Raw genomic sequence first — 13,489 nt, 5'->3', positions numbered from 1 at the left:
ACATGGGTATTCCATGTTTTATGGCTAATATCTACTTATCAGTGAGTATGTACCATGTATGTCCTTTTGGGTCTGGGTTGCCTCATTCAGGATGATATCTTCTAGTTCCATCCATTTGCCTGTAAATTTTAATCTGCTTATATAAACAAAACTCATTTGTATGAGATAGATCTAAGTTGTATAAGAGGAATTTTAAAGGTGAATTTATACTAAATTGGATTGCTGAAGTGAAAATTTGAATGTGTCACATGATAGATGATATGTTTGTCAGAAGCAACAACTGAAGAGATGTGTACCTGGTTATTTGATTTCCTAGTAGTCCTGAAAATAATAAATTGCATGTAATTGATGTTGAATCCAGGACTAAACAGCTCATAAAATTGTTTCTTAAAAATAAAAGATCCTATACAGGGGAACACCAGGGCCAAGAAGTGGGAGTGGGTGGGTAGGGGAGTGGGGTAGGTTATGGGGGACTTTTGGGATAGCATTGGAAATGTAAATGAAGAAAATACCTAATTAAAAATAAACCAAAGGGGGGAAAAAGAAAGAAAAGATCCCTTATCTCCAGACTTTGAAAGACTAAAAGAGAAATTATTTTTAAACAGATCCTGTCAACATATTTATTAAAGTATTTTGTGGCCAGGTGGTGGTGGCACATGCCTTTAATCCCAGCTCTTGGGAGGCAGAGACAGGCGAATTTCTGAGTTTGAGGCCAGCCTCGTCTACAGAGTGAGTTCCAGGACAGCCAGGGCTACACAGAGAAACCCTGTCTCGAAAAACCAAAAACAAAACAAAAAAACCAAACAAACAAAGTACTTTTTGTTACATGGACGTTATCTATAGAAGTTGAGTTGTTTCCTAAAATGGAGGTCACATGGATCCATTATTTCAACTCTGTGATTGTTTCTGATAGCTGTTTTATGAGGCTCTGGATAACAGTGTATGTATTCATGCTAACTCAAATCACATTTGTGTGATGCTTTTAAGTACCAAAACCCAATTAAGAATCTCTTAGTCTGTGTATGTTTAAATTATCAGTTCTCATAATAGTCTACACAGAATTACTAATGCTTTAACATAGGTGGAAATTAAGTATGCCCTTTTCTGTTTCTTGGATCTGTACCAAATCTATATAAAGTATAACAGATTGTTGGTGTGCCCTATCCCCTTAACAGATAATATATTATCAAAAATTGAATTGGATATACTAGTTCAGTAGAAGAATTAGTAAGTATTAATTATATTTAAATAATTTTGTCACATTCTAAAACTACATCAGTATTCCAATGGCTTAGCATTATTATATTCACTCTCTTTTAGTGATATCTGCCATGGATTATATAACTATTATTAGAAAAATGTCTAAAGAATGAAAGGTGCTTGATGGTAATTTTGCCTCCTTCATATGTTTTTTTTTTTTTTTGGCTAAACGATACTGATATTGGACCTATTCCATTTTTATGATACGCTAGAAAAGTACTGCTTCATTTCTTGTGTCCAAATTCCCACTTTAATTTCAGAATATCAAAAAGATGCCTACCAGATTTGGAAAAGAAAGTGAACAACTTGAGCATGCTATTGATCGTGTTCTTTTCACAATTTCGGAAAGAAGATTCGCACGTAGTCTACATGGCACTATTGAACATCCACCTCATAGCATTCTTACAGCTACCCTTGACCTGGTTAATATTGCCAGCATGATATTAAACATTCTGGAAAGGTAATTCCTAATACCTGATATTTAAAGCCATAACACAAGTCGTATTTTCCCCTTCATTTCTTTACAGAAATCTTAGGTGTGGAATAGATACTACATCCATGTTTCCTTTCAAAGATGTTTACAGACATTTTACTGATGCCATGATATTCTCTGTAGGATGTAAAAAATAGTTACATGGTTCCCTTTAAATCACTATTTTAACCATCTGACTTTTAAAATTTATTCAACAAAAGTAGTATGTTAGAAGATAATTCTCTTTGAGTTCTCTTTAGAGATTAAATTACACTCACACTTTCAAAAAGAGCAGTCTTTTAGACGTTGCACCAAAATTGTAAAGGATAATATCTGGCTTTTTTGTAACAAAATATTCTTTCTTTGTGTACTAATTAAACTATGAACTTTTAATTAACATGAGTTAGTCCTTTTTGTAAAATCCTGTGTTAATAAGAAAGGGCTAGTTAAGTAATACTAGTGATTTATAATTTTGATTAGGTAGTAAATTGTAGTTAAAATATTAGTATGTACATTTCCATACAATTTTTATCAACAACTATAATCAATTATCTGTTTTGTTATAGAAAATTCATGTCACAGATTTCAAGAATGTTTGCTTCCACTAAGTATTATATTTTTTAGATAAGAGAAAGAAGGGAAAATGATAGAAAAGGATATTGTGTTTTGATTAATAATGAGCTAAACTGGGAAGAACTACTTTTCTACAACTTTATATAACATGTTCTTTTGCTGAGTCATTTCTCTTTTGTAACTAATATTTGATTGAAGAACAAACTTATTTACATAAAGAAGAAATAAAGACAAAATTTTCATAGTAGTTCAAAGAAATTTTAAATAATGGTGTAGGAAATTTGACAAAGTCAGCAGTTTCTTTTCTCTTTTTACATTTGAGTTCATTATGAGCAACTATTTACAAAACAGCTGAAAGAAAGCAAATGCCAGAAGCATAGTTCAAAAGACATTCTGCCATAAGCTGAATTTAAGAAGAAAATTTTAGAAAATTTCATTAACTATGAAATAAAGATAGCTGCAATATGGAGAAATAGCAAAAGATCTCCCAAATGCATATAATCTGCTCCATTAACCTATGATAATTCACATTTAGTTTGCCCATTTTGTCGAAGTTGTCTTACTACAGAGTTCACATTATAGAAGCAGTATAAAGTCACTTTTTTACTTTTTAAGTGAATTTCCCATTTTAAGGGCTTATTTACTTTCATCAGTGGAATCGGTGACATTAAAAGGGTCTTGTCTGGTTTTTACCAGTATTTCACAGAAGAAAAAAAGACTTTTACAAAATGACCTCATCTACCAAGCAACATTTTCCAAATGTAGGAAATCATCTTAGTGTTATCTTTATTCTAACTGAAAATATTAATGGTTTTATACGATCATTGATTCTTAGACATTGTCTTCATGACTAGTAACGATGAAATAAGAGATATTCATGTTGAACGATTATATATTTTCCTAAGCCCAAGACTAAATATCCAAAAAGATATTATCTATATATCAAAATCTCTATAAATGGATGCTTCAAAAATTACAGGGATATGTGTTAATCTGAACATATTATAAAACATCTAACTATTTTAAAGCTTCTCTGCTTTAAATTAGGAAATAATTTATTCTCTCAGAAAGTAAATATGCCTTAGAATTTTTATCGAGACATTATCTGACTTATTTTTTTAGATTATAACATTTTCTAATGAATGATTAGGGCTTGGCCCTGGCATGGTGATGCATGCCTTTAATTCCAGCACTGGGGAGACAGAGGCTAACCTGGTCTATCAGATTTCAGGCCTGCTAGGCCAAAATTGGCTTTGTAAAACAAACAAGCAAACAAACAAACAAAACAGTGTTAAGCCCATTGAATTGTATTTACTTTCCAAATATCTAGTGAGATTGTCAGGTAGAGGAATTTAATTATCAAATCCTGGTGGAAGTAATTTCTATGATTTATTATAAATTGTTTTCCCTGTCTATGATTCTAAAACAAAACATGGATGATGTAATTAGAAGGTATTTTTTCATTATTATCTTTTTAAAATGTGATCCATGTTACTTTTGACCTGGCTCAGCCTTTTAAAATCAGTTCAATGAATTAGACCTGATAATTATTTCATCTTTAACAAGGATTTACAACTCATTAATCTTTTTTATAATAGAAACAAAACTTTTTTGAGAACTGAATTTAATTAAGGAGTTTAAATTATGACATGATTATGAACCAAAGAATAAAATTTGGTTCTCTCACTTCTTCCCATGAATAGTTCCTTATCTGTTTTATGAAATGAATAGCCTTTATTAATAATAAATCATTTGAATAATATCAAATGACCAACAGTGTATGAAATATTGATTCTATAAGCATCATAAACCTATAAGATAGTGCATCATTTTAATAATGCATTATTAGTAACAAGATATAGTTTAAAATTTGTTGAAGAAGTTTTGAGTTTTTAAAAGCTGTTTTCATTATGATATCAATTGGAAACTTTAGACTCTTTAGGTGACACGCCATTATGTTATATTTCTATTTGACATTTAAAATGTGAGTAGTTTCACTGATTTGATGTAGGAAAAATTATAAAAATTTATTTTGGGGCAACATAGTAATTGAGGACCACTTATCTAAGCACAACTACCCCAAATTCTACTTTCATGTAAATATAAATTTTCCATGTTTATGGTGAAAATTAAGATGTACAAAAAAATTATGGAGTTGCTTCACTTGTTCAAAAATCTGGGCTCTAAAAATAAATGAGATGAAATGGTTCAAGAATTTTGACCATATTTATCATATCCTGAACAGAGTTACAGTTAATGGACCTTATAGATCCTCACAAAATACTTTTACCGCTTTATAAGCTCAATTATATCTGTAGTTAAGGCATTTAAATAAACTTTATTACAGCTTTTAAGTAAAGAGATAACTTGAGTCTTTGCCCCTGCTACAGTCTTTAGAAGTAGGTCTCAAAAATGGTATTTGTTCAAACACCAGTAATTGTAATATCCTAAAAATTTAGAGGGGATTATAAATTTATTTTTCTTGTTGATTTATAAAGATAACACTTAAATTCACTAGTTAGAAGATATATAAATTCAGCACTATAGTGCTTTGTGTTTTGTACTTCAAAGATAATCTAAAATTATTGTCCATTTTGAAAGATAGCTATTGAAGGCCTTTTGAATACAAGATCTTATATGTGCAAAGGAAACAATCGGCCACTGAATTACACCTCACCTTATTATTCCTATTATTCAAGTGAGGTAGAGAATATTTCCCCCCAAAAGTATTTTTTCTTTTATATTGTCACCTCATGGAGGCCTCCCAATAGCAGAAGGTTAAAAGCTATGTTAGATATAAATAAGCAGACCCAAACTCTTCATTAAGCTATGGTATCTTAATTAACTTAAATTATGTTTTCATTTGTATTCAAAAATGAACACCAAATGCAGTTATTTTTATTTTCACGGTTCAGCTATTTCTGGATAATATAGTTATTTTTTTCTTGACCCTTTCCTCTTTCATTTTCATTATATTGTCATTCATTTGTATAGTAAGTAAGCTAAGAGAAATGAAATATTAAAAGACAACCTACTCAATATATTTCAATAATTTGAATACAGGAATGATTATAACACTGTATTTGTACCATCTTCCCCTTTTTTTTGAGATCATAGCAATATCACATTTATATGTATTTACTTAAATTTCTTAACATGCTTCATATATTATTGTGATGTTCTAGAATATATTTCTTTGCACCTTTTTAACTAAAACTCCCTATATTTTAAATTATAAGTTTCAATTTCCCAAGGAATAAAGATACTGTATTCAAAAAACTCAGATTGATGGAATCTCTTTATTACCCTTCCCTGACAGGCCACCATTTGATTGCATGTCAGAATTTTCCAGTCTGAAAAATCATCTCATTAACCATATCACATTACTGAAACATTTCTCTGAACAGGTAAGACATAGTTTTGTTGTACTGTTTTCCATTCATATATTCCTGTGCTTTTACTTACCATATCCAGTACTTCACTAACACCTGTAAAAAACTCTTTTTTTTTAACCACACCTTATGAGATACAGGCCTATATTTTGTTATAATTAGATAGAAAATTTAGTAGTCACATTGAGTTGTCACCTCAAATCCCTTTTCCATTGTTTGGAATTTACCGTCATTGCTGAATTGTTCTAAATAATGATTGAACTTTCTTGAATCCTTCAAAGATCAGTATTCTCTAGTAAGAATCATAGAAACTTGATAATCTAATATTCAATCATAAATCTCTCTCTCCATGTAATATATAATTGCCTACTATATCTTGCATTATATTAAATAATTCTTTATTTTTATCCAAAAATGAATATGAAATGAAATATTTTTTATTTACAAGGGTCATCTACTAATAGATAATATAGTTATTTATATTTGACCCCTTCCTCCTTTTATTTTTTTACATAATTGATACTTTGTATAGTAACTTAAGAGAAATGAAATATTAAAGGATAACCAACTCAACCTTTATCCTTTTCACAATTATTTTAAACACCAATTGTTATAACTTCTGTTCAAATATATGTATATGCATGTGCCTCTAACAATGTTTTACTCATTTCTCCTTAAATGTTTCATGTTTATTTCACTCAGTGCTAAGGTTTTATCATAATACCTGTTCCACCTAGAATTTACTATCATAGCTTCTCCAGTTATTCAAATATGGTCTCTCTTTTAAGGAATATTTGAATCACTCATTTATTCATTCATGTACTCATTCATTTTATAAATTTTCATTCATCCATCCATCTCTCCAGTAATCTATCAAACAAGTCAACTTCTCTTTTTATAATTCCATTCTCTTTTTATAATTCACATACATTGGGTTTAATATTGAATAAAGATGAAAAGGAAGCAAAGAGGAATTAATTAATTAAAAATTAATTTGTGGAAGATGGACAGTGAATTGGTATACTACGGTTTGTTAGATTATTTTAATTTTATAATAATTTGAACCTATGTAACAATTCTAGGATTCATAAAATAAAAACAACTAATATAGAATTATTTCATTCAACATTTAATAAAATGAGATATTTAAGTAAAATATTCCAATTATAAAGTTTATATGATATATTAACTGAATTTTAAACCTCCCAAGTCCAAATTGTGTTCGATGTTAATTTATGTTAAGACTGTTAGCATAATGTTCATACGTATTCAGTGCTATAAAAAATGTTTATTTGTGAAGTCCACATGATGATCCATTCTTATGGATCCAGCTATTTATCAGACTAAGACAAGAGGAACACGATCTCAGGAGTTCAAAGGCAATTTCAATAACTTGGTGAGATCCTGTGTGTGTGTGTGTGTGTGTGTGTGTGTGTGTGTGTAGGGGGGTTGAATAGCCTAGAAAGCCTCATGAACAGTGGTATTTTTCCCATATGTATTTATTTGTTTCTTAGAAGTTAGTTAAAAGGTTTGTTACACATGAGAACTTTCAATAATTGTAGCTCATATATACATTATAGTTAATGTTTGGCAAATTCTGTTCTATGGTATAAATATAATCCTTATATTTATCTCCTTATCTTTATAAACTTTTTTGCCAAGATGAAGTTTCTTCTTCAGATGAGAGTAAAGAAAGATCATTAAATATAGGACTAACTAAGGAACAACTATTTTCTCTATTTTTAAAATATTTATTTTTAATAGTGTATACATTTGTTTTTGTATATATAAACACCAGTACTCACAGAGGCCAGGATTATCAGATGCAGTTTTAGCTAGGATTGTAGGTGGTTGTGCAGCTACATGATGCAGTTACTAGAAATTGAACCCAACAAGAAAAACTAGAACTTCTAGAGGGAAACAAGAGTAAAACCCTTGTGTGTTGACATTAGAACTATGTAAAAGGAGGGTAGACTTTATAGTCTGAACTATAGATAAGGAAAACTAAGAGGAACCCATATTTGATGCTGCTTTTAAGTTATGAGATTATCCATTCCAAATACAAGGCCAAGTAAATGAGGCAAAGAAGAAATTGTTTGATAATACCCTCTGACTTGACCAGGGTTTTATTTAGTCTTATATAACTAAGTGAAAAAATGGATTTTATTGGGTAGGCAAACTTTTAGATGGGAACAGTAATGGTCTACATACTAGCTAATCATAAAATAACTAGCTGGTACCAAAATCAAAGTTCAGCATTTAATCAGTGTTATCATTCATTGTATTAAGCTGATATGCCTCTGTATTAATAAATAAAATCAGAATTAAATTCTCTCCAAAGGGAGATAGCATCAATATGAGCCTCAATTTATCTCAATAACTTCTCATATACATTAGCCAGCGTTAAAGACAAAATAGGAAATAGAAAGGAAATCAGTTAGTTAAAATTAAGCTTTTAGAGATGAACAATGACAATGGAGAGGACAATTATTTAAAAGTTATTAGAAAAGGAGCAAGAAGTTTCAAGGTCCACCAGCTGATATTTTAAATTTTAGAATTGTCTAATAATCTTTTGGTAAGATTCAGTTATACTTAATTTCACTCCCCACAAAATTTGAATTAATGACAAGTATGTAAGTGTTAAGGCAAACTTGACCACAGGAATAAACTATATGAATGGGTATCCAGTAGTAGCTTTTAACGTATTTGGGGCTGTCCTTTAAGAAGAAAATCTAGACATAGAACGTTTATCTCATTTTCTTTGTCTTTTTTTTCTTTGCAACACAAATCTAGTTGTAGAATGTAATTGGTATTTAGATTACCACCCAGTGGTCATGTTTCTTTATTGTTAGCTGGTACTAGAACCATACTATACAGGAAAAGAAAACGCTGCCTCCTTTTGAGGCTATTTATATCAAAATTATTGCACTTCTTTGGAATGCAGCCTGAAGAGATGATGGCTGGAATAGGGACAAGCCTAATGACCTGTCTACAAAAGGAAGAGAAATGAATCAGTAAAGTAGGTAGTACATGAGGTCAGATATCCCTTAAGCCTCTCAGGCTACACTTTGACCATGGTTGGGTACACATTCCCCTGTATATGATCTTTCTTCTAGAGGTATAGCCTGGAGTCCTCCAAATGTTCCCACAGTTTCCATTCCTGTGATCTAATAGAGACTAGGCTTTAAGTCACTATGTGTGCTGTTACCCCAGACATCTATTGGTTCTGTCTAATATAAGATCTAGACCTGAAAGTTTCTGTCTTAAATGGTGTGTCCCCTTATTGGGTGATACAAACCTAATTCTGGATATACTAAGGTTGTGGCTACTAAAGCCCTGTCTTGGCATCCAGTAACAGGTAAGGCCCAGAGACATGAGACAACACTCCTAAGGGTTCATAAGTTTTTTCTTTGTTCAGGGGTCTGGAGTTCATGTAGAGATTTTAGAGAACCCAGGCAATAGGGAAGGATATTCATATCCAATTCCTTTATTGGGGAGAAGTCCTAACCCTACAATAACCTGCAAGATGGCAAGATTTCATTATGAAAGATTTTTTTTTCTGGTTAAACTGGAGAGTAGCTATTCTACAGACCTGAGAATAAAAGTCTAGAAATATACTCTGAGAAATTGTAGGGCTTCTCTATGTAGTAGTTAAGGCCACTTGCAAAATAATTTGTTTGGAGGGTGGGCACACAATGTCCCTCCAAGACATGAATGAAAAACAAAAGGGTTTTAGAGAGAATTCATAGTAAAAGAAGGCGAGGTTTGACTTTTTTTAAGGTTCTCAGTTGATATCATTCAAGCAACAACTGAAGTAAGCAGTCCTTTTATGTTCTCAGTCAAAGAAATAAATGCAGCAGATATTCTTGCAGTAAAGATTTAGTTATGGGTTATAGAAGAGCAAAATATGTGTGTCCATACAGTAGGAGGCAATAGGAACAGGTGTTTCAAAGAAAGTAACTAGCAATGAACTTTTAAGAGCAGTCAGAAGATATAGAGCAGGAAAAGGAAGAGTGGAGCATGAAAGAGAAGAGAGGAGATGCAGTCTTAGCCATAGGAGGATCCAACTTGGTTTACCTTTTTGTTTTTTAATATGCATTAATTTTTATTAGATATTTTCTTCATTTACATTTCAAATGTAGTTTCCTCTCCAAAAATCCCCCATACCCTTCCCCCTTACCCCTGCTTCCCAACCCACCCACTCCTGCTTCCTGACCCTGGCCTTCCCCTTGTTTACTTTATTGTTAAAGAAAATTTATCCAAGTCACAATACCGGAAGATAAGGGGATATCTCTAGTTTCTTCTGGTCTGAACACTAGCAGTATGTGGGTAAAAAAATGGGGCCCCGCATCTGGCCCAGGGCTCAGGCCTCAGGCCTCTGGGCAAGGCAGGATGTGGCCGGCAATCTTTGGGTTTTGAGAAGCTGCAGGACCCAGATCTAGGAGTGGGGAAGGTGCAGTCTGGAGTCCCCACAGAACTGCTGGAATTGCCTCGGGGTCCCTGGGCCTGCATAGAGGCCAAGAATGACAGGTTCCCAGGCTCTCTGATATTCCAGATGCCTCTGTATTTCTCAGAAGAGCTAAGAACAGAGTAGGGGCCCTGCGGGTGGGCTCTAGCCCGGGGCCAAGGGGAAAAGGGCAGGAGGAAAGAGCTCCAGCTGGTTACCACCAGGAGGAGAGTCTTTGCCTTGATCTGTGGGCTGTGTGGCTGGGAGTGCAGGCGGCCTTTCTGAAGGAAGTTAGATGTGGCTCTTGAGAGGAAGACTTGCTCCATTGCTCCAGCATGGTGGGTCCAGATGAGAAGAGGCAGTCCATGGTTTTAAGTCATTTATTGTAGAAAAGCAGAGAGAGGGAGAAGAGTAGAGAAGTAGAGGCCGGCCATGGCCACACAGAAAGAGGAGAGAAGGGAATGAGGAGAGATGCGGAGCAAGAGGGCAAGAGTAAAAGAGGCAGGAGCCAGAGACTAAGATAGCAAGGAGGAGCCAAGCAGCTCCTTTTATAATGGGCTGTATCTACCTGGCTGTTGCCAGGTAACAGTGAGGAGGATCATGCCTGGCTGGTGCCAGGTAACTGGGGGTGGAGTCCAGACAGCCTGCATGACTGAAGGCCACAGAATTATGAGCTGGTACCTCATGTCAGGAGCCTAGTGCCTGGGAGTATGTGGCAAACTTCCTTTGGTCCCTTGCAGATTAATCTAATGGGTCTCGGTGTTTAAATCTAGCTCGGCCAGAAAATAGGTTGCTTTTCACAATCCCACAACAGCACACTCAATTCTTATGAGATGAATTTGAAGAAGACACAGTAGTGAAATAATCAGTCAAGAATTTAAATAGAACAAGTAAGCAAGGAATAATATACTAATCAGAAAATGTAGAGCAATCAGAAACAGCCTGATCTTGTTAGGCATGATGTTTTTACTTTTTTTTTTTTTTAATGTGAGCTATTCCCTTTGTATTTCACCAATAATAGGCATTTCTAGGAAGCTCAAATGTATGTTTTATTCATAATTATTCTGTTATAGGTAGATGTATAACATGCAGGAATGTGTATAGAGATTTAAGTATCCCGGAAGCTAAAGATTTTATTAGAGGAAAGGGTACTGGCTCTCTAAACATGGTCCCCAATATTGGGAATCTTGAATTTCTTTTAGTCTGATCTAGCTACCATAGAATACAATCACCTATTGTCCTTTACATCATTTTTTATGACTCTCAGCTGGCCTATCAGGACCTACTACTCTGTATATTTTGAATTCCAGTTGACTTTGACCTTTGTATTTATATTTATGTCCTATTTCAGGGCCGTAAGCTTGCTTATGCATTGGACGCCTAATTGTTGCTATCTCTGGGTACTAACTTCTAAGAAAATGATAAGTGATTCTCCCACCTCATCCTTATGAGTGTTGGAATTAAAATTGTTTTCCACTATGCCATGATAAATTTAATAATTAATCAAACAAATTTGCCCCATTTTCATGGATTTCTCTTTACTAGTCTGTATCTCTTGTAGCTCCATATGAATTTTTAAAGCCTTTGTATTCTAATAAAATGAGACAAATTAAAGTACACTTAATCAGTTAATAACGTTTTACTTTTTTCCATCTTAACTCTTCCAATCCATTTGAATAAGACAGATTTTCCCATTCATGTAGATCTTATATGATTTCTTTCAATGATTTTTGCAGTACTTGTTAAATAATTCTTAATGTACTTCCTTATTATCCTTACTTCTAAGTATTTTATGTCCAAAGCTAGATTAAATGGGATAGTTTTTGGAACTCAAACACTCAGAATGTTCATTGCTGGTGTATAGAAACAGAAATAATTTTGTATATTGATTTTTATCTTGTAACATTAACACAAATATTAGTTCAAATAGTTTTTTTAATCAACCAATATCCAAATACTTAAGTCAAAATATATGAAGGATATTTATTTTATGTTATTCAATACTGGTGTTTACTTCTTTCACAAATGATACACATGCCTTGTTCCAGGTCATGGTCTTGGCACAATACACAATTTAAGATTAAAGCTACATATTAGCATAAGGTGTAAAAGCTAATTACATGCAGAATCCAAGGCATGGAATGTTGACTATTAGATTGTTTTCTTAAAAGTAGGTTAAACAAACAGGCAGAGTTGATAGTAGAATAGCATTCTTATGCTTTAAGTGGTTTCTAGGTGAATTATTACCTCTGGCTCTAAGACTCAGTAAAAGTTCCAGTGTTTTAGAATGTAACATTCTTTTTCTGATAGATTTCTGCAATTTCCTTGAGCTTGCAGGGCAGATAGCTTAACTCTGCTAGTAAACCCCAGTTCCAGATAGAGATGATGTGGAAAAAAGTAGAGAATGAACAAAGCAAAATATACTGTTGCTGAGGAATGAAAACCAAGTTTGACCACTGACCTCCATATGCTAACATATACACAAGCACCAAAACCTACATACTCACAAATACAATACACACACACACACACACACACACACACACACACCAACACGATCTCTCTTTACCACATTTCTTCCTTTTAAGAGTGACCTTTGTTTTTTGTAGAAGTTCCCTAGGGTCTTATGTTCATACTGAGTCCTTGTGCTTTCATAGAATTTTGTTTGGAACTCAAATCAAGTAGACTTTTGCTGCAGGAAATATTAAAAAAGGAACATGCCAACTCTCTCTGCTCCTGCTTCTCTCAACCCAACACAATTCCAGCCTCACCCGGCCAAGGTCCTGCTCTAGTACCAGCCTCAATACTATGTCCTGGCAGAGTCCTGCTGGCTCTATCCCACATTCCAATAACCAAATAGATCTGCCCTCCTCATGGTTTGATAACACAATACCCAGTAACCTGGTAAAAGTAAGACTCAATGCTTATAGTTAACCAATCATATTTATATATCAATAAATTCTCAATGCACAAGATGTCAATACAGTAATTTCAGAACCAATTGATAATGATAAAAGCTGCCCACCTAGATTAGATAAATTATCCCAATATTCTAACCTTTATAATATCATAACAACCTGTGACTGGTCATAGCCACACTGCTTCACGTTGCTGCCATCTTCCTTTCTCCCTGCTACTCTGAGATGCTCCCTTTCTCTGCAACTCTTATTTCTGCCTCCCTTTTCCCTGTCCAATCACAGCCCTCCCACTGCCGTAATGTAATTGGACAGGAAAAATCCTGTGACATCCTGTTCATCTCTATCACTTTCCTGAAATTCTTACTTTCTTTAGGGTCACAGAAAGCCCCTTGTCTTCCAACCAAACCTAGAGCTCAGCTCTTAGCAC

The 13,489-nt window shown here is 33.6% G+C and overlaps 1 protein-coding gene across 4 annotated transcripts in view; it reads left to right on the top strand.

Moving 5' to 3' along the window:
- Positions 1 to 13,489, top strand: part of LOC110286342 (uncharacterized) — a 343,296-nt gene that overhangs the window by 72,916 nt on the left and 256,891 nt on the right. For 3 of the 4 annotated variants that reach the window (XM_085837619.1, XM_085837618.1, XM_085837620.1), the window contains exons 4-5: positions 1,521 to 1,720; positions 5,625 to 5,712. The exons of the other annotated variant lie outside the window; for it this stretch is intronic. In XM_085837619.1, the coding sequence (XP_085693745.1) occupies positions 1,521 to 1,720; positions 5,625 to 5,712 (288 nt within the window). The remainder of the gene's footprint in view (positions 1 to 1,520; positions 1,721 to 5,624; positions 5,713 to 13,489) is intronic. 4 annotated transcript variants of the gene reach the window in all.

This window comes from Mus caroli, unplaced genomic scaffold (genome assembly GCF_978045245.1).
Source record: "Mus caroli unplaced genomic scaffold, Mus_caroli_1 scaffold_5, whole genome shotgun sequence".
NCBI lineage: Eukaryota > Metazoa > Chordata > Mammalia > Rodentia > Muridae > Mus > Mus caroli.
Note: the sequence above shows the minus strand (reverse complement) of the source record. Positions and strands in the feature narration are given on the sequence as shown.